The 22,510-nt window shown below is 42.2% G+C and overlaps 1 protein-coding gene across 1 annotated transcript in view; it reads left to right on the top strand.

Moving 5' to 3' along the window:
• LOC135714892 (phosphatidylinositol 3-kinase catalytic subunit type 3-like) overlaps positions 1 to 22,510 on the top strand; it is an 82,077-nt gene that overhangs the window by 16,395 nt on the left and 43,172 nt on the right. The window contains exons 2-3 of the mRNA XM_065238304.1: positions 2,909 to 3,031; positions 11,178 to 11,273. Of these exons, the coding sequence (XP_065094376.1) occupies positions 2,909 to 3,031; positions 11,178 to 11,273 (219 nt within the window). The remainder of the gene's footprint in view (positions 1 to 2,908; positions 3,032 to 11,177; positions 11,274 to 22,510) is intronic.

The raw sequence follows: 22,510 nt of genomic DNA, 5'->3' as shown, positions 1-22,510 counted from the left end.
TCCAAGAATTTGTGCTCCGGAATCATTTTTTCCCACAAACTTTATGAAATTATCCTCTGAATGCCCTTGGAATTTTCCGGTGAAGTTCACAAGAGTTGTGCCCCTCAGAAATTCCTAAGATTTTTCATTAAAATTTACTTTTAACTCAACTACTTACTTTTAACTAACTAAAGCTTCACATGAAATCTAAAATTCATAAGAAACAACCTCGATAGCAGATTGCATTTGATGTTTTTCTGAATGACTTTTTCCCAGAGCTCCCTTGGAATGAGGTCTTTAGAAATTATAATAAAATTTCTCGAGTCTTTAAAACTGTGAATGGAATTTGACTCAAGATTCTTGAAAATTTCTTTATAGCTTTTAAGTCCTGAACTAGTTCAAATTATTTTTTTAGTAAATATGCATGTTCCAAAATCCAAAAAAATATATATATATTTTATTATTTTTTTTCGTAACTGAAGATTAATCCACTGTGAATCACAGTGTGAATGAAAATAACCAGAAAAATTAAATGGTTGTATTTTAAAATTCATTGTTTTCTTTAAAAAATATGTTTTTAAATTCTTTGAGCCTTCCAGGTATTTTAGGGAAACAAAAAATTTTCCTGAGGATTCCCGGTTTTCCAGATTTTTGAAGCTAGTAGACACCGTGACCAATACTTGTGGATTTGGTTATAAACTTTCTATTGAATCTTTCGCTTTAAAGGTTCATATCGTGTTCATTCCTTTATTTAACGTCGGTCTCTGTTCCGCAATCTAATGCCAATCACTGACGGACATCGATTGCCATCCATTGACGGCAACCGAATGTGCAGGAAGGCAGCTTCCACACCTGTGTAGGATATCGTACCCATTCAAACCACATGAGCCGGAACCAACGGCTTTACTTCCCTTCCGAAGGAAGACGTGACCAGAGATTTTTATGCCTCAGAAAAATCCCACAGACTTCGGCTGGGATTGAACCCAGGCCCATTGGGGTGAGAAAGCAGTCACACTTACCACTACACCACCGGCGCCGGCTAATGAGATAATAATTGAATAAGTCTAAAAAATCAAACATCTATTTGATGTGCCTCTCTTAGGTCACTTTTTAGTCACTATTTTTACAACTATAAGTCACTATTTGGTCACTTTTTCATTCAAGATGGTCACTAAAATCACTATTTCTGACAGCAGTGATCGCTACCCTGTCTTTGTCCAAAATCACTACTGCATTACATTTGTCCGCTTTTTCAACGGCGCCGGTGGTGTAGTGGTAAGCGTGATTACCTCTCACTCCAGCAGGCCTAGGTTCAATCCCAGTCGGCGCCGCCGGGATGTTCTGAGGCATAACATATCTGATCACGCCTTCCTTCGGATGGGAAGTAAAGCCGTTGGTCCCCGGTTCATGAGTTGATGGGTCGATAGGTAGGGTCCAGGTGTGGGAGCTGCCTTCCTGGCACGTCGGTAGCATTGGTGCTCAGCACGGAAAACAATATCGACGGAAAAAAACAAACCAAAGGAAAAAAAAAACATTTGTCCGCTTTTGTATAGAATACCGGCTTTGTTTTTAGTTCTTTGAGAATTTGAATTTCCTTTTTTTCGGTTTTACTAAGTGAATGTCCCTTTCCGTTTTGTATTGTCTCTGAAATAATATACCTGGCAGTCTCGTGTAATTGAATAGGAAGTGTGTGAGTGATTGCAGTCTCCATGTCAACGATGGTCTCTTCCAGGTTTTGAGGAGATCGCATATCCTAATCCCTTGTTGATAAGTGTCAATTGTTCTTCTGAGAACTGCTGCGTCGAGCGATTTACCACAAAACCTTCGACGGATTGAACCACAGCTATGTTAACTGAGCTGTGTGATTTCTGGTCCCTCTGTTGTGTTGTGTAATTCAAGTAGTATTGTAGTGACCTCAGTTTGTTGTTATGTAACTTTTTTTCATAGAATTTTTTCAATACTTTTACTTTAGTCAAAAACAGTGGAAATTCAATTGTGAATTCTTTGGCCAATTTCAAATGCAGGGAATAACATTCCAACGACTTTGTTTCCAACTTTGAGTAGAGACTCTGAATGTTCGTTTTTTAAATTCTGATTCCATCTTACGAACTACTTTTAAGGGAGTTGGTGTCTTAACCTTAATCTTATGACTGACAATTTTGTAATTTGTATTCCGATTCCAACAAAAGAAGCTCACGTAATAGCAAAATCAGCCTCAGGTTCTAAGCTTTGAAAATTAGATCAGTGTTTTATTGGAAAGAATGACGTTTTTTTATGCATAAAATTTAAAAATATATAATTATAAAATTTCAAAATAAATATAAGTACTTATGCTAAAAGAATGTAGTGCTAAATTCATCGTCAAAATATTATTTGATTGAAAGCAGAAAGTGTGCGTCTTTCCAGCTGTACCCATCACTATCGCCTACGCGTATGGTAGTAAACTCCAATCAGTTTATCCTCGGACTTGTTTTTCCAAAGTTTGCCTATGTGTACAACAGTCAACAGGTTTCGTCAGAAGTCAATCAATTTGGTTCTGGTTTAAGTTCGTACAGTGTCCATATAGCGTCGACCAAGGGACTGGCATTAAAAGTTGATAACAATGGGAATTTACCACTATTAATGTACTGCTTCCCATGGTACCTCTAGAGCACGGCAGAAAGTAAATAAATTGCAGGGGGTAGGATAACGCTGCATTTCAACGGTATCTTGCCTCCTGAAAGGGCCCCTTCCCTTCTAACCTGGTGTTACATTACGTAAGTCGATAGAAACAACTTTTTAAGTCGATAGAAACAACTTTTTAAGTCGATAGAAACAACTTAAGCAGTCCATTCAAAATTTGCTCCGTTTAACTACATAATTTAGGTCGAAAAGGAACTCTCTGTCAAAGTTTATGGTTTTGTTTCCTTATAAGATTCTTTTTTTGCAGGTGGATTGGCTAGATCGACTAACCTTCAGAGAAGTCGAGGTGATCAACGAAAGAGAAAAACGGGATTCTGAATTTCTTTACCTAATGGTAGAATTTCCACATATAACTGCAGGAGATAAAACGGTAAGTGTTTTGACATATCTTAGTCTCACAATAACAATAGAACGGTGTTTTATGGCTGTCACGTGCATCGTACGGTTTTTTTCATGGAGATTTAATCCTTGCTGATAGCGAATCACGTAATAGGTATCTTCTTCAAATTTATGCGTGACCGAAATATTTACATTGCTAACAGAGCACTTTTCAACAATTATTATTTGTATGTTCCTTGCAAAAAGTATCAATCAAATTTACAGTTTTACTAGTAAACTACATGTTACTGCCTAATTGTCTATAAATATATATTATGGCAGTCGATGTTTTAAAAACTGAAGTACATCCCATATAAAAAATTATAATAATCCGAGAAAATTTGTAAATGATTTTGTTCAGTTAAAATCAATTGTAGGGTAAGGTGGGGCAGCGTCTTCACGGTACATGTGTGCGATGTACAAGCAAGCTTATGTACTCACTTGTTCTCAGAGGATTTACAAGCCCATTTGTATAAATGTTTGTACTCAAGTACAATGGAAAAGTTTTAATTCATGCGCTTCTTCTAGTATGTGAGACTGCTACCTACTATGAGCGCTTCTTATATGCTTTTAACCTGTTCGTTTACCCGTGTATTTTAATACTCAAGTAGTCAAAGTCACAGGCTTTGATGATGATGATAGCAAGGTTTTTAGTTCGAGCCTAGTCTCCATCAGTTTTTATTTTAATTATATTATAAATACTTATTTTGCTCCGTGTACTCGTGTATCAACTTGTGCACAACACCGGTACCTACACCCGAGTGTATTGCGTGAAAGTTACCTGAGAACAAGATTGTACGCATGTTCAAGCCAAACATTCGCTTTGATTTGTATACACAAGCTCACATGGTACATGTTTTCGTGAAGACTGTGGGGCAGTAGCTTACTGTATGCATTTTTTAAAACGAAAATTGTTGTAGTGTAAATATTTAATAACCACTTGTCTGTTCATTTGTTAGTGAGGAGATGTTGTTTGAATTATTAGCAGCTGGAAAATTTCTATACAAAGCTTTTGTTTGAAATATTAAACTGCCATTCGGGCAACCCGCATATAGAAAACACAGAAGTAGTCGTACGTCAAGAACCAAAAACAAGAGAAAACGAAAACTGTCTTCACCAGTTTCGTCTCAGCTACAGTCGGATTTCGCTTGTTGGGCTAACTTTAAGTGGGCTACGTTTCAGTTGTGTTCTCAAGCCAAACATCACTTCTAACAATGCTGATTCCTTTTCGAAATTTCGACCGGCTCCATGCAAAAACCGGCAAACGAGTTGAGTAATGATACATATTATTTCAATGCGATACAATGAGTTCAACAGCAATATTTGCTTCAAGAGATAGAACAGCATCGAAAAGAGTAGCCTGAGAAATCGTAGAATATAATAAAATGAAATATAATCATTACGATCCAATGACATTTGTGTGAATATATCTGACATTGTATATTGCACCAAAAGAGTAGGGAAGAGAATGGTAGTACCGTAAAACTGGGTAACATTGATAGTTTTTTAAAGTATATTCTAAATATTTTTTACAGCAATGAATGCTTTTCACATTTTATATTTTTAAAACAAGTACTGAGGATCCAAGAGTTAATTCGTTAGTAATATGTTGAACGAAAATTAAAGCATTTGCACAATTTTTTTAGTTTTGTGACCGAACTTCAGAATTTTGATTTGGGGTTACTTTGATAATGCTCGATGAATGTAGAAAAAAAATGAGTGAAACTCATACAATTTAGTTCTTTAAATATGAAATTTTGAATGAGTATATAATCAGAAAACTTCATAAGCAATAATATGACAACATTAAATTTGTGATTGCTATTTCAGAAAAACATTTCATAAGTGATAGTTTGAGTGCTTTTTCAAAGAGGCGAAAAACACGAAAATTGTGTTTTAATATGTTTATAAAATATGTAACACATACTATGTAAAAACTATATACGATATCAACGGAAATACCCTAAGCTACAATATGGAATCAATGCTTCATTTGGAAAAAGCGCAGCGAGTAAATTTAATCTTTATATTATACTATCAAAGTTACCCGCATTATCAAAGATACCCCGTTTTACGGTACTCGCTTTACAACTGCTCCTATGATTTTATACAAATTTGTTTGAATAACAAATCCGAACAACTCGAGGGATGGGAAACTCCGAAGTTATTTCAGTCCTTATCTTTACTTTCATTGATATAAATGAGGGCCGGAAAGCATACAGTAAGCCCCCCATATATAACTACGCCTATTAAATGGAGCACATATTTTTGAATACATCTGAACATACCAGCTTGACAAGCTCACAAACACCATCTCTTAATCTGCCTATGAGATTGAAAAATTGTTTTTCAATAATTCATCTGAACATACCAAATCGATAAAATAAGAAACTCCGAAGTTATTTCAGTTTGAAACTTTACTTCTATTGATATGAGTGACCCCCCACCCCCCTCTGACTACGCATATGAGATAGATCTATTGTTTTTGAATATTTGATCTGAATATACCAAAACAATAAAATAATTAACTTCGAAATTATTTAAGTTTGGAGTCTGACTTTCATTGGTACACCGGCAGTGTTGGCAGAAAAAAAAAGATTTTTAGCATTTAATTCGAAACAATGATCTTTGACCAGCTATAACTTTTTTGAGGGGCATTCTGGCACCATACATTTTTGAGCAAAGTTGTTAGGCACTTCCTGGGCTACCCTAACGTATTTGTGCAAAATTGTGGTCCCTAGCAATAAAGATACAAAAAAGTAGGTTTTTCCATACTAATTTCCATACAAATTTCAAACGCAATGCGGAAAGCCGGGTTACAACCAATCGTCCCCAAATTTTGCACAATTGTTTGGGACCCCAAATGGAACGAAAAATTTGCATTATCCACGCTTTAAAATAGACGAGTGGTCAAGACGCATGCCTGATGGTCACTACCCGAGCAAAGTACAGCATCAAAATGACAGCAAATTGAAATCAAGTTTTGATATCAACATCAAACTGAAATCATAATTTGATTTCAGTTTAGGCAATTGACAAATTTGATACCTAATTTTGTTTTCATTTTGCTGTACATTTGCTCCAGAAATATGTTGTTGCTGGTTTGTTTTCATTGCCTTAGCATAACATCAAATTGAATACTTGTTTTGTTATCAACAGGAAAAATGGATATCAAATTTGGTTTTCAGTTTGCTCTCATTGATAGCAGAAATAGTTTTCAATGTGATGTCACAGAAAGATTTTTTTGCTCTCAATTTTGATATTTTAACCGTTAAAACAACCAAAACGACAGCAACCTGAGAAATCATTATCAGCGAAATCACAACATCAAATTTAGATTTCAGTTTGATCTCAGACTTTGCTAGGGATAGATTCATCGTACGACCTGCCGCGTTTTTTTTGTTATTTTATAATTGTATAATTTTGCTCCGTGGTCAAACCCGTGCGCAATTTACCCGTGTACAAACATCACGAATACACTTGTGCTCATCGATACACTCGAGTCCATTGTATAAAATGTACCTGTGTTCAAAACTGCACGTAAGAAGCTGAACATTCACTTTGATTTTTGTACCAAAGCACAACATGTGAATGTGTTTTCATAAGGCTGTGCAATCGTTCTCCTCAATTTGATAAGCTCTAAAGTTGGCTCTTTGCGCTCAATTTGTGAGGAAATAACAAGCCTGTCTGTTGATTTTGACAAATAAATTAATACATGTACTAGCGTACCCATCTTGCCCTACCACTTTTAATACATAAAAATGAATTCTGTCTGACCCTTACAGACTCGGAAACTACTGAACCGATCGGCGTGAAAATTTGTATGCTCACTCCAGCAGGCCTGGGTTCAATCCCAGTCGGCGCCGCCGGGATGTTTTGAGGCATAACATTTCTGATCACGCCTTCCCTTCCCTTGGCTAGTTTTTAACCTGGACGTTGGTGGCCGGGCCTAATGTTATGCTTCATAGTGGAGCGTTGGAAACGGTTGGTTTAGGTCCGGCATCGTTGGCTCATGCCGTGGCAGAATAGCGTCATGAGCATGCGATGAGGTTTACTGAGCTTCCCCTCTCTGATGAACCATTGCATAAGAGAACCAAAGTTCTAGCCTGAAGTGATAGTATCACACTTGTTACTCCTTTAATTGAGAGCCGCGTCGTAGTACGCTTACGTATAGGCACTGGCGTTGGGTTTGATACTGGCGGGTTTTGCCGCAAATCACTCTTATTCTATTTATTTTTACGCAGATAGATTTATTTGGGTTTGCAAGGAAATTATACTATTGAAATATTTCAGAAAGTGCCCAACGGTGCTCCTTCTATTTGCGTGACAAGCTTTCATTGTTGTTTTCATTGAAGTATTACTCAGGAAACAATGTTAAACATCATTTTTGTGCATGGTATTGTAACTAATCTTATATGTGCTTCATTTTTATTTGGCATAGTTGGAGCATATACCCTATATAATTTAAAAATCAGCTAGGACACTAACTTCAAAATGAAACATTTTAGTCACATGAAGGTGTTACCTGGGTCGAACTAAGATATAATAAATAGGTATAGGTCAAAATCAAAAGTACTTGAAAAACGTTTAATTTTAGATTACAAGCAGTGCAGGTACTTAATAAAGCATGGGTTATGCTTGATTAGGTGAATTAGAGCTTTTAATAATTTATTAAATTAGACTAATGAGATATAATAATCATCAAATGAACTTAAATAAGAAACTTCAGAAAGTCTAATGATATTAAGTAGATTAACAAAAGAATTAGGATGCGGAGGGTCCGCTTAGGGAGGCAACTAACCTTTAAAGTTGTAGAATAAATCTTCTTATTTAGTCTTGAACTTTATAAAGAAAACGCAGGCAGACCAATAGCATTTAGCAGATTAACAAGGAAAGGAATAGTTTAGGAAATAAGTAAAAGTAGAGGTATGTGACAATTTATAGATTTTAAACTTTTGGAGGTATTGTATTCCCCTGAGTTTGTTGTACTCGATTACTATATAATTCTCTCAATACGCGAAATCTCTTATATATGCGGTTAAAGCAATTGAGGTAACTTATTTCTTAGTGTTCAAGTACTTACATTTGTAAACAGCAGTCAATGTTAATCTATGAACTAAACCATACGTAAAATCGATCTTTCCCCGAGCAGAGTAAAATAACAACCTGATATCATCCTGAAAACAAGTTTTGTTATTCCAGATATCATTTTGTTTTCAGTTGTTATCACATAACTAATTTAGTTATGAACCTCGACAAATTTTTTTTATCAGTTGTTATCATGAAAGAAAATGAAATGATGCAAGGTTAGTTCAAAACTTCCAATATTATCCGCATGGTAAGAAATAAAAACACTGCCAATCATATAAACGCCGGCCAGACTGGCGAGTTATAACATGTTATAACGGTTGTCAAATAATTGCAACACAGAAAGCACCATCAAGATAGCGCTATAACATGTTATAATACAGACTGGAGAGTTATAACATGTTATAACGGTTGTCAAATAATTGCAACACAGAAACCACCATCAAGATAGCACTATAACATGTTATATATCTGTAGTCTGAACGTACTATAAGGCTGTTATACCATATCGATAAAATTATTTGAAATTTGTTGAAAAAATTCGCATGGATCACATGATTTGTTATCAAAATGTTTTCAATGATAACTAAATCAGTTATTTATGTGATATCCAAGGAGTATTTTTTTGTTATGATATTTGTTATGTTGGCTGTTTATTCAACCTTAATGATAACATGTTTGGTTATCAAATCTTGATAACCGGGTATCAGAACTTGATAATCTGGTATAATCATTTACTCGGGTCCTTATGTGGTATTGATGCATGTTTAACTTTTCGCGGCTGTCGGAATCAACGCGCCTACGTCTACGGAGCTTACGCAGAAGTGATTCGGAATGCGGTAGAGTTCACCAAAAGTTTTTTTGAGCCTCTGTAGTATAGAATTTGTTCGGTACGGTCGCGAAATCTTGAAATGATTGATACGTGCGGTAAAATAACTAAATTGAAACAAAGCTCAACAGTAAAATAAGTAGAATATTTAGGGAGGAAACCAAAATTAATCAACTTGCCAACAGAGGCTATCACATTTATTTTGGTGGCACTCTTTAAGTGATAATAAGTTGTTTTTTTTTCTCTACGGTTGTTTCGCGTGGCGTTCACAATTTGCGCGATTTTCGTATCTTACGTAATTTAGATGTTTAGCTCTAAACGGTTTTACTGACTCGAGGTCGTTCCTTAAGCGGTGTTGGTACAGGTTAAACCTTTGCCGACTGTCGGATTTAACGCGCCTACGTCTATGGAGCTTACGCAGAAGTGATACGCAATTCGGTAGAGCTTGTCAAACGCTTTTGAGCTTCTGTAGTATAGAATTTCTTCGGTACGGTCGCGAAATCTTGAAATGATTGATACGTGCGGTAAAATAACTAAATTGAAACAAAGCTCAACAGTAAAATAAGTAGAATATTTAGGGAGGAAACTAAAATTAATCAACTTGCTAACATAGGCTATCACATTTATTTTGGTGGCACTCTTTAAATGATAATAAGCCTTTTTTCTCGCTTCGGTTGTCTCGCACGGCTTTCGGAATTCGCGTGGTTTTCGTAACTTACATAATTTAGATATTTCGTTCGAAACGGATTTACTTATTCAATCGGTTTACTACGCGGATGTATCTACGCGCACACGTCACAGCATTTTTTCTATAACTATCTTGAAACAATACATACGGAATCCAGTGTTCAAGCGGCCAACATAGGCTAGTCCTTCTGCTGTATTGTCAAAGATAGAAGCAAAATTTATTCAAATGGGTCAAGTCTTGAAAAATAAGCTGTCACGCAGCTCCAGCTTGATACCCAATAAAAAAAATAAAATTTCTGATCACGCTTTCCTTCGGAAGGGAAGTAAAGCCGTTGGTCCCCGGTTCATGAGTTGATAGGTCGATATGTAGGGTCCAGGTATGGGAGCTGCCTCCCTGGCGTCGGTAACATTGGTGTTCAGCACGGAAAACAAATTGACGGAAAACAAATCAGTGAAAAAAAAAATTGTATGCAGGGGTTTTTGAGGCCGGGAAAGGTTCTTATGATGGTTCGAGACCCCTCCCCCTCTGTAAGGCGGGGCTCCCATACAAATGAAACAGAAATTTCTGCATAACTATTCTATTAAATTTTCGTTCATTTAGTTGCAAGCGTAGCACGCTCGCACGGGGTTCAGTTAGTACCCTATAATAAAATGCATCAGTGCAAAAAATTTCAAATAAAAAACTATTATTATTTCGAACAATTTTAGAGACCATCCATAAATGACGTAGCATATTTTCTTTTTTTTTTTCTTTTTTAGGAGATTTTTATCCGTAGGCTAGTTCATCTCCGTCAGTTTTAGACCCCTTCTTTCTCGTATTCTGCGAACATGGGTTCTAAAACCCCTCCCCCTCCCCATCAAATCAACGTCATTTATGCATGTTCCCTACCTAGTGTCTCACTTTAAGGCAGGTGTTTCAACAGATTTTATATTTGGTAATCACAAAATTGATCATATTTGTATTTTTCGGCGAAGGTGTCAGTTCAATTGATCATAAGAGAACAAAGTTAAAACATGTCAAAGTAGACCAGTTTTGCATGTGTTTTTTTTAATGTTGCTATATATTTTTAATTCGCTTATGAAAACATAAAACACTTTTTTTTTAGATGATTGAATTTTAATTTTCATCTTGATGGCATCATCGTGTTCCCCATCATTTTTTACACATGAAACTGTTAACAACAAGATGTAAAATGCATAGTTCCTGAGATATTACATTTTAAATCACCCCAACAGGGGAGTTTGGTAAAGGAGATGATTAACTCGATTCGTGCCTTTCTCAAAATTGACCTTTGCTCGCTTTCAATTTTCACACTGCCGTACTCTAACGGAACTATCAACTTTATACCTTCATCTCCTCATCTATCGTATAAAATGAAAACTTTAAATCTGATATTTGTCGCTAAGCATTTTTAACTATGTAAATCGTTATCGTTAACTTTACGCATGGAGTTAATTAACATAATTAGTTAAAGAGAAATCAATTAGGTAGTTCGATTTTATTTCTAATAGGTAATTTATGTTTCAATTCCAGTGCTCTGTTGTATACTATGAACCAGATGGTGATAATAAGTTTCTGTTTGTTTCCAAACCCAAATTGGTAACTGTTCCTGACACTGAGATATTACAAGTAAGTATTCGTTACTTTGGTATGATGGTAGCTGAGGTTTTACTTTCAACTCAAGTGAGTGTGTCGTTATTGTATACAGAGGAAAATAGGGCAGTTTTGCCACATAATGCAAATCGTCTCTTCATGCCACCAATTTCAGTGAAAAAGAGTTATTTTCAAACAACTGAATAGTTCCAACACTCCAAGCCACACACAATGTATAGAGAAAAGTGGGGTAACATGGCCATATGGGACAAGACGAGCATCGTCTCTAAACCACATCTTTTGACAATTAAATTGGTAAAAATGTATGTAATCCACTTATTTAGTATGTTCACATATTGAGCAGTATGTTTCAAGAGCAAATTTTCATTACGTCGAATGTAACAAAGGTAAACAAAGTCGAGCTATCAGTGTCAATCGATGCTCCTGCTATTACACTATATACTGTCCGAATATAGGATCACATCCCATTTTTAAATTTATTTACCAGTCGAATTGCTTTTTAGAAAAAAAAAAAAAACACTGAAAAAAACACAAGTTTTCGACAGAAATGAAAAAACTGTTAACCTTTTAGTACTCGCGCCAACTTTTATAGCACAAGCACTCGCGCGTTGTGTAAAATACAACACTACAACAGTATGTTATTTTCTCCTTGAGCGCACCGTATGAAACCTGGTCTATTGGATATTGGTATTAAATTTATTTGAGTTTCACGTTGAGCGAGTTTCAAATCAGTAGTTTTTTGTTGTGTTGCACTTTGTACTGTGAGTACTGAAAGGTTAAAAACATAAATAACAGAAAAAAAGTTCGTTTTTAAGATTTATAAATTTATGTTTATTTGAAAGCTTTTCAAAAATGCTTACTTTTCTTAAATGGACACAAAAGTAACTTAAAAATTGACCAAATCGTAGCAGATCAACTATTAGTACAAATTTTGAACTTTGTAAACATTTGTTGGTTCTGCAAAACATCTGAAAAAAAACATAACATTTTACATAGTCGGTAATTTATGGTAGTGTTTCCAAATATAGCATATATAGTCGGTAATTTATGGTAGTGTTTCCAATTTTGTTATATTATAAAATAAAGTTTAATGAGCATTTTTGTTATTTGAGCATTGGTTATCTCTACAATACCATAACTTAACTCTTTTTTTATTTAACGCTCTTGGGTGATTCGTGACTTGTCCGGGGGTGAGATTTGAACTCTTGACTTTGTCGTGAGAGGTATGGATGCTAACCACTACGCCAGGGTCGCCCAACTTAACTCTTGTTTGATTTTTTTCTGAGGTATCACATGCAAATTTGCTTTAAAGAATGTATTATAGAGTTTTGAAAATTTGATCATGAATTAGGCAAGTCGAGCACCATAAAATGATAATGGTTATAATGCCTAAAATTCATTCCACACACAACACTATAATGAAATTGATGAAGTTTGTCATGATAGCATGTTATTTAGCTATTTATTTATTTCGTCAACCAACGTAGACTACACTCCACTGCGTCATAGCAAGAAGTACGGTCGACTTAGTTCGCGCTCCGCTATTTTGGAAGTTTTCTCGCTATTCGCTTGATTTAAATTATTAGTTTTTCTCGCTTAGTGTTACCTGACATAGACTTTCAAGTTAAACAATTAACTAAAAGTGAGTTGTTTTTTTCTGAGAAGAAAGTGTGTTTTCGGTGCGTGGTAACGCATACCTGCACACGGATCATCGTCATCGAGTGTCAGCATCTGCCTCCGCATTTACACCGCTCATCTATCATCGTGTGTTCAGCTGAGTGCCGACCCTCACATAAGCATACACCAACGAAGACCGCCCGCACACGCTGATCGAAAATCATCCACGCTGCGCGTCGCTCCGCTGCTGCTGTTTAAACGCTCGGTGGTAGTAGTTCTTGCGAACACGTTCGCTCCTCCGTTTTCACTATCTGGCGTCTTGCCGTCGTCCTTCATATTTTTTTTGGTTTTTTCATTTTCATCTTTTTTGTTTTTTCTCCGATTTTCTCCATTCTGATGGGTCCCCCCTCCGGGCCGCTATCTCCACTCGTTGTATGTAGTCTCCTATCGTGATCCCATGGTTATCTATGCAAGCAGGGAGGCCATGCTAGGGTTGACACGGTCCTTCATGGGGGCCGTGTTCAGAGCCAGATCGGCGTAAGTCAGGAATGTTACATCTGAACCTACTACTCACCAATCACCAATTGGTGACGAGTTTTGAACGTATCCGGAGGCCTGCAAACGTATCCGAAGGCCTGCAAACGTATCCGGAGGTCTGCCACTCGCCATTTCAAGAAGGTGTCACCCTTCTTTACTTAGGGAGCAGAATAGCACGACTGTCAGCCCTGTAGCGTGGTATCCAATCCATTGTGCCGTGTCGTGTCCATAGTGTGTGTGTGTGTGTTTTTTTTTTTTTTTTTTTTTTTTTTTTTTTTTTTTTTTTTTTTTTTTGGCAAGGAGGAAACCTTCAAAAAGGCCATCGTGCCACCGCTTGACGACTGGGCGCACAGTCGCGGTGACACGGTGTGTGGGATTCTTACCGCACTAAAACCTCCTTAGACGCCTTGCCCTTTTCCCCCGGAACCACTTGTCGTATTACTTCGGAGGGGGCCGTGCATTACGCACCTCACTTTACCTCAGCTAATTGGCGCTTCCAGTTCGCTGATCGTCTCTCCAATTTGTGAGCCATTTATCTCCCAGCGTCACGTTCTACTCGGTTATCCCTGGTGGTGGATACAGCCTACTCTGACGGAGAGTTCTCCCGGCTTCGGCTTTCAGTTCGCACTTGTGTGAGCACATTACTACTTTCTAGTTGGTCTTCCCGCCATTTTCGCTGCAGCGCTGACATGATCTGCGTTACTGCTCTGCTGACGGCGTTAAAGGTGCCCTCCTCTCGACACATTTCTTCGACGACATTCTCCGTGCTAAGGGCGAGCATATCCTCTCGCACATCATCAAATCTAGGACATTCGAAAACCACGTGCTCTGGTGATTCTTCCACATTCCCACACTCCGGACAGAAGGGTGACGTTGTGTGTCCGAACCGATGCAGGTACTTCCTGAAGCAGCCATGACCAGACAGGAACTGCGTCAAGTGGAAGTTGGCTTCTCCATGCTTCCTGTTCACCCAGGTCGAAAGAGTCGGTATTAGCCTGTGTGTCCATCTACCGTTCTCTGCTGCATCCCACTCCTGCTGCCACTTAGCCATCGACTCCGTTCTCACCATTTTTCGTACTCCTCTGGTTTCTCTCGTCATATAGCACTCGTAGTCCTCCGCCAAGGTGATGCCGATTGGGATCATACCGGCGATAACGCATACTGCCTCCATCGAAATGGTTCTGTACGCACTCACGACTCGCATGGCCATGAGCCGGAACGTACTGCTCAATTTCCTTTGGTTCTGCTTCGTTTTCAGCGCTTCAATCCAGGCTGGACCTCCGTACCTTAGTATTGATGAGGAAACACTAGCCAGAAGACGTCTCTTGCTGCTGCTTGGACCAGAATTGTTCGGCATGATTCTGGCTATTGCGTTGATGACCTTCGTCGCCTTCTCGCAAGCATATTCGATGTGGCTATTAAAGTTTAGCCGGTCGTCGATCATCACTCCCAGATACTTAAGCATGCGCTTCGAAGCAATGGTGTGCTCTCCAACGGTAATTTCTGCCCGCTGCACTGCTTTGCAGTTACTGACCAACATCACTTCTGTTTTGTGGTGGGCTATCTGCAGCTTCGCTCCTTGCATCCAGTTACCAATCGTATCTATCGCCTCAGCCGCCAACATTTCCACTTCTTCCAGCGTCTCACCGGTTACCGTCAAGACAACATCGTCCGCAAAGCCAACGATCTCAACTCCTTTGGGCAGCTTGAGCGTCAGCACGCCATTGTACATTCCGTTCCACAGCGTAGGACCTAGAATGGAGCCTTGGGGAACCCCCGCCGTGATTCTAAGCGATTTCTGCCCCGTGTCTGTCACGTAGACAAGGACCCGGTTCTGGAAATAACTACTTAGAATCCTGCAGAGGTAGCCTGGAACCCTCATTCTATGGAGCGCCTTGGCGATGGCCTCCCAGCTGGCGCTATTGAATGCATTCTTGACATCGATCGTAATCACGGCGCAGTATCGATTTCCTCTCCGCTTCTGTTTGGAAGCTTTCTCGGCTCTGTCAATCACTGTCCGAATTGCATCCACCGTCGATCTCCCTTTCCGGAATCCAAACTGTCTCTCCGACAATCCGTGTTCACTCTCCGTGCATTTCGTCAGCCTGTTGAGGATGATCCTCTCCAAGAGCTTTCCTACAGTATCCAGCAAGCATATTGGCCTATACGATGCAGGATCCCCCGGCGGTTTTCCGGGCTTCGGCAACAGCACAAGCTTTTGTACCTTCCACCTATCAGGGAACTGACCATCGTCCAGACATTTCTGCAGCACCATCCTGAACATGTCCGGGAACGTCTGGATCGCCGCCTTCAACGCCACGTTGGGAATTCCATCCGGGCCGGGAGCTTTATTCGCTTTCAACCCTTTCGCTGCTGCTATGAGTTCCTCGTTGGAGACTTGTTCAACGTTGTCTTCATCTACCTCGCCATATGGTGTAGGTGGCCAGTTCGTTGGGTCATGCTGTGGGAAAAGTCCCTCCACGATGACTTTCAGCTTGTTGTGACACATTTCAACCGGCATCGTTGGGCCTCTGATCTTCGCCATCGCAACTCGGTATGCGTTGCCCCAGGGGTTGGCATCGGCATCGCGGCACAACTCCTTGAAACTATTTGACTTGCTCAGCTTTATCTTTCGTTTCAGTGCAGCCCTGGCCTCTCGGAACACCACCCTGCGCTCCTCTCTGTCTGCTTCTGTTCTTGCTCTCTGAGCACGCCTTCTGGCTAGAAGACAAGTAGCACGGAGGGTGCTAATTTCCTCGTTCCACCAGTAGGCTGGACGCCGCCTGTTCGTTGGCTCCAGTTTTCTCGGCATAGTTGTGTCACATGCCCTTGCTAATAATTCGGTCAACTCATTCGCGCTTAGGCCCGGGACGCTGTTGTCTACCCTTAGAGCTTCGATGAAGAGATCCTTATTGAATGCCTTCGTCTTCCACTTCCGCTCGCTTACTTTCGTCCTCCGCATTTCCACCGGTGTTCGTTCGCCGATACTGTACCGGATCGCCTGATGGTCACTATGGGTGTACTCCTCGCACACCGTCCAGTTCATATTTGCCATTAGCGACGTACTGCAGAAAGTAACGTCGATAATGGATTCCCTACCATCTTTGCGGAAGGTGCTGATGGTTCCTTCGTTGGCCAGACTGACGTTCAACTTTGCCAGAGCTTCCAGCAGGCTATACCCTCTTGCGTTGGTACATCTGCTCCCCCAATCCACTGCCCAAGCATTGAAGTCTCCTGCGATGACGACTGGTCTCCGTCCAATGAGCTCTTCGGTGAGCCCATCTAGCATCTGGTGGAACTGCTCAATTGTCCATCTCGGGGGTGCGTAGCAACTACATACAAAGATTCCATTGATTTTGGCGATCACGAAACCTTCATATGAGCTTGCCACCACTTGTTGTATGGGATACCTGCCCATGACTTGTATGGCCGCCATTCCTGCTCTATCCGCCACCCAGTTACCATTATCGAGAGGGACTCGGTATGGCTCTGCAATGATTGCAACGTCGCACTTTGTTTCCGTTGTTGACTGCCACAACAGTTGCTGTGCTGTGTTACAATGATTGAGATTTATTTGGGTTACCTTCATTATTGCTGGCCCACCATCGCCTTCTTGAACTCAGGGCACCTGAAACTTCCCGTCACATGGCCATTTCCGTCCTCCTTTTTGCAGAGCATGCACCTCGGTTGCTTTGTACAGTCTTTTGCAACGTGCCCCTTCTCTCCGCATTTCCTGCACAGATCAGATCTGTCAGGGCCTTTGCAGTGTCTCGCCTGGTGACCGAAGCCCATGCATTTGTAGCATCTCTCCATTTTCTTAGATACCCGAGGAATAGCTTTCAACGGGCACACTGACCACCCAACCTTGATTCGGCCAGTCTTCAGCAGCTCGTTAGCTGCGTCCGAAGAAAGTCGTATCGACGCCGTCTGCGTGCCACCATACGCCTTTCTCAACCGAATTGCCATCGGTACGTCTCCCAGGTTGCATTGCACCTTTAGCGCACTTTTCAACTCGTCTTCTGTTGTGATCTCGTCCAGATCCCTGCACTCGACCACTGACTCCTGGGATAAGGCTCTTACGTTCGCCGTCTCGCCAAGAGATTTTTCGACGAGCTCCTTAAAAGCTGAGCTCTTAACCGTAGGGTCCCTTTTCAGCTCGAATAGCATCTCGCCTTTCTGGGTTCGCCTGGTTTTCACCACATTCTCGCCTAAGTGTTTCAACTCCGGATCATCTCTCACTTTCCGGAGGAGTGCTGCGTAGGACGTTTTGTCCTTCGCCTCAACAACCAGAGCGTCACCCTTGCTTCTCTCCCTACGAGGCCTAGGATTCTCCTTATTCTTCCTGTCTTCCTTCTTCTTCTCTTCCTTCTTCCTCGCTTCTTCTTCCTTCCTCCTCGCTTCCTCTTCCTTCTTCCTCACTTCATCTTCCTTCTGTTTTTTCTTCCTCTCCTTCTGGTTCTCGACTTTACGCCACGCACCATTTTCTCCCATCTCCTTGATGCCTTCCTCGTCGTCCCTGCGTTTTTTGGGCTCCTCCTCATCTCCTGGCGTGTCCCTATCTCTCTTTTCAGGACGTGGATTTGTGGGTCCCTTCGGAGTCTCATGTGCTTGAGCCAGTCTTATGCTCTCCTTGGCCTCCAGCAGAGCCTTTTCGGCATTTTCGGCCCTTTTTCTCCACTCTTGACATTCCCGATCTGCCACTGTTATGCCGGATTTGATACCGGTCACAAGTTGCTTGATCTCTTTGTGTACGTTGTTTTTATCCTTCACGAACACATAGAGATCATCGATCTTCCTCCTGACCTCCGTCATTTTGGTTCTCCCGAGCTGCAGTTCTTGGGATTTGCTACTACTGGATATTGGTGTGAATATCTGGTTTAGCCCAACGCCTGGCTGCTCTTCTTGAAACTTACTGCTGCTGCTGGAACTCGCAGTGACCCCCAGGTTCGACACTGGTGATCTCTGCAATATCCCACTCCTTGCGAACACGTTTGCTCCTCCGTTTTCACTGTCTGGCGTATTGCCGTCGTTCTTCATATTTTTTTTGGTTTTTTCTTTTTCTTCATTTTTATTTTTTTCTCCAATTTTATCCATTCTGATGGGTCCCCCCTTCGGGCCGCTATCTCCACTCGTTGTATGTAGTCTCCTATCGTGATCCCATGGTTATCTATGCAAGCAGGGAGGCCATGCTAGGGTTGACACGGTCCTTCATGGGGGCCGTGTTCAGAGCCAGATCGGCGTAAGTCAGGAATGTTACATCTGAGCCTACTACTCACCAATCACCAATTGGTGACGAGTTTTGAACGTATCCGGAGGCCTGCCAAGGTTTTACCGGGACGGGGGCAGCCGCACTATTAGCCCACTCGCCATTTCAAGAAGGTGTCACCCTTCTTTACTTAGGGAGCAGAATAGCACGACTGTCAGCCCTGTAGCGTGGTATCCAATCCATTGTGCCGTGTCGTGTCCATAGTTCCATGCCGTATCCAGTATGCCGTAATAAGGATCTTACTGGCGTCGATCCTAATGTGCCGGTTGGCACTCCTGCGGGTTGACGAAGCATTTCCTCTATCGCCGTGTTATGGTTACCGCGCCAGTGTTCGCGTCGCACCCCCTCAGTTTGCTATTGTCAGAAGGACAACATTGCCCAGGCTACACCACGGGGAGGCGTGAGGTAGGAACTTGTGAGAACCAGAGCTAGGTTGTCAACTCACCATTTGTAGCCCTGTGTGTGTGTGTGTGTGTGTGTGTGTGTGTGTGTGTGTGTGTGTGTGTGTGTTTTTTTTTTTTTTTTTTTTTTTTTTTTTTTTTTTTTTTTTTTTTTTTTTGGCAAGGAGGAAACCTTCAAAAAGGCCATCGTGCCACCGCTTGACGACTGGGCGCACAGTCGCGGTGACACGGTGTGTGGGATTCTTACCGCACTAAAACCTCCTTAGACGCCTTGCCCTTTTCCCCCGGAACCACTTGTCGTATTACTTCGGAGGGGGCCGTGCATTACGCACCTCACTTTACCTCAGCTAATTGGCGCTTCCAGTTCGCTGATCGTCTCTCCAATTTGTGAGCCATTTATCTCCCAGCGTCACGTTCTACTCGGTTATCCCTGGTGGTGGATACAGCCTACTCTGACGGAGAGTTCTCCCGGCTTCGGCTTTCAGTTCGCACTTGTGTGAGCACATTACTACTTTCTAGTTGGTCTTCCCGCCATTTTCGCTGCAGCGCTGACATGATCTGCGTTACTGCTCTGCTGACGGCGTTAAAGGTGCCCTCCTCTCGACACATTTCTTCGACGACATTCTCCGTGCTAAGGGCGAGCATATCCTCTCGCACATCATCAAATCTAGGACATTCGAAAACCACGTGCTCTGGTGATTCTTCCACATTCCCACACTCCGGACAGAAGGGTGACGTTGTGTGTCCGAACCGATGCAGGTACTTCCTGAAGCAGCCATGACCAGACAGGAACTGCGTCAAGTGGAAGTTGGCTTCTCCATGCTTCCTGTTCACCCAGGTCGAAAGAGTCGGTATTAGCCTGTGTGTCCATCTACCGTTCTCTGCTGCATCCCACTCCTGCTGCCACTTAGCCATCGACTCCGTTCTCACCATTTTTCGTACTCCTCTGGTTTCTCTCGTCATATAGCACTCGTAGTCCTCCGCCAAGGTGATGCCGATTGGGATCATACCGGCGATAACGCATACTGCCTCCATCGAAATGGTTCTGTACGCACTCACGACTCGCATGGCCATGAGCCGGAACGTACTGCTCAATTTCCTTTGGTTCTGCTTCGTTTTCAGCGCTTCAATCCAGGCTGGACCTCCGTACCTTAGTATTGATGAGGAAACACTAGCCAGAAGACGTCTCTTGCTGCTGCTTGGACCAGAATTGTTCGGCATGATTCTGGCTATTGCGTTGATGACCTTCGTCGCCTTCTCGCAAGCATATTCGATGTGGCTATTAAAGTTTAGCCGGTCGTCGATCATCACTCCCAGATACTTAAGCATGCGCTTCGAAGCAATGGTGTGCTCTCCAACGGTAATTTCTGCCCGCTGCACTGCTTTGCAGTTACTGACCAACATCACTTCTGTTTTGTGGTGGGCTATCTGCAGCTTCGCTCCTTGCATCCAGTTACCAATCGTATCTATCGCCTCAGCCGCCAACATTTCCACTTCTTCCAGCGTCTCACCGGTTACCGTCAAGACGACATCGTCCGCAAAGCCAACGATCTCAACTCCTTTGGGCAGCTTGAGCGTCAGCACGCCATTGTACATTCCGTTCCACAGCGTGGGACCTAGAATGGAGCCTTGGGGAACCCCCGCCGTGATTCTAAGCGATTTCTGCCCCGTGTCTGTCACGTAGACAAGGACCCGGTTCTGGAAATAACTACTTAGAATCCTGCAGAGGTAGCCTGGAACCCTCATTCTATGGAGCGCCTTGGCGATGGCCTCCCAGCTGGCGCTATTGAATGCATTCTTGACATCGATCGTAATCACGGCGCAGTATCGATTTCCTCTCCGCTTCTGTTTGGAAGCTTTCTCGGCTCTGTCAATCACTGTCCGAATTGCATCCACCGTCGATCTCCCTTTCCGGAATCCAAACTGTCTCTCCGACAATCCGTGTTCACTCTCCGTGCATTTCGTCAGCCTGTTGAGGATGATCCTCTCCAAGAGCTTTCCTACAGTATCCAGCAAGCATATTGGCCTATACGATGCAGGATCCCCCGGCGGTTTTCCGGGCTTCGGCAACAGCACAAGCTTTTGTACCTTCCACCTATCAGGGAACTGACCATCGTCCAGACATTTCTGCAGCACCATCCTGAACATGTCCGGGAACGTCTGGATCGCCGCCTTCAACGCCACGTTGGGAATTCCATCCGGGCCGGGAGCTTTATTCGCTTTCAACCCTTTCGCTGCTGCTATGAGTTCCTCGTTGGAGACTTGTTCAACGTTGTCTTCATCTACCTCGCCATATGGTGTAGGTGGCCAGTTCGTTGGGTCATGCTGTGGGAAAAGTCCCTCCACGATGACTTTCAGCTTGTTGTGACACATTTCAACCGGCATCGTTGGGCCTCTGATCTTCGCCATCGCAACTCGGTATGCGTTGCCCCAGGGGTTGGCATCGGCATCGCGGCACAACTCCTTGAAACTATTTGACTTGCTCAGCTTTATCTTTCGTTTCAGTGCAGCCCTGGCCTCTCGGAACACCACCCTGCGCTCCTCTCTGTCTGCTTCTGTTCTTGCTCTCTGAGCACGCCTTCTGGCTAGAAGACAAGTAGCACGGAGGGTGCTAATTTCCTCGTTCCACCAGTAGGCTGGACGCCGCCTGTTCGTTGGCTCCAGTTTTCTCGGCATAGTTGTGTCACATGCCCTTGCTAATAATTCGGTCAACTCATTCGCGCTTAGGCCCGGGACGCTGTTGTCTACCCTTAGAGCTTCGATGAAGAGATCCTTATTGAATGCCTTCGTCTTCCACTTCCGCTCGCTTACTTTCGTCCTCCGCATTTCCACCGGTGTTCGTTCGCCGATACTGTACCGGATCGCCTGATGGTCACTATGGGTGTACTCCTCGCACACCGTCCAGTTCATATTTGCCATTAGCGACGTACTGCAGAAAGTAACGTCGATAATGGATTCCCTACCATCTTTGCGGAAGGTGCTGATGGTTCCTTCGTTGGCCAGACTGACGTTCAACTTTGCCAGAGCTTCCAGCAGGCTATACCCTCTTGCGTTGGTACATCTGCTCCCCCAATCCACTGCCCAAGCATTGAAGTCTCCTGCGATGACGACTGGTCTCCGTCCAATGAGCTCTTCGGTGAGCCCATCTAGCATCTGGTGGAACTGCTCAATTGTCCATCTCGGGGGTGCGTAGCAACTACATACAAAGATTCCATTGATTTTGGCGATCACGAAACCTTCATATGAGCTTGCCACCACTTGTTGTATGGGATACCTGCCCATGACTTGTATGGCCGCCATTCCTGCTCTATCCGCCACCCAGTTACCATTATCGAGAGGGACTCGGTATGGCTCTGCAATGATTGCAACGTCGCACTTTGTTTCCGTTGTTGACTGCCACAACAGTTGCTGTGCTGTGTTACAATGATTGA

The sequence above is a fragment of the Ochlerotatus camptorhynchus genome, unplaced genomic scaffold (genome assembly GCF_037179485.1).
Source record: "Ochlerotatus camptorhynchus isolate MF236.1 unplaced genomic scaffold, CSIRO-AGI_Acam_v1.1 ptg000756l, whole genome shotgun sequence".
In the NCBI taxonomy this organism is placed as follows: domain Eukaryota; kingdom Metazoa; phylum Arthropoda; class Insecta; order Diptera; family Culicidae; genus Ochlerotatus; species Ochlerotatus camptorhynchus.
This window is presented reverse-complemented; position numbering and strand designations above follow the sequence as displayed.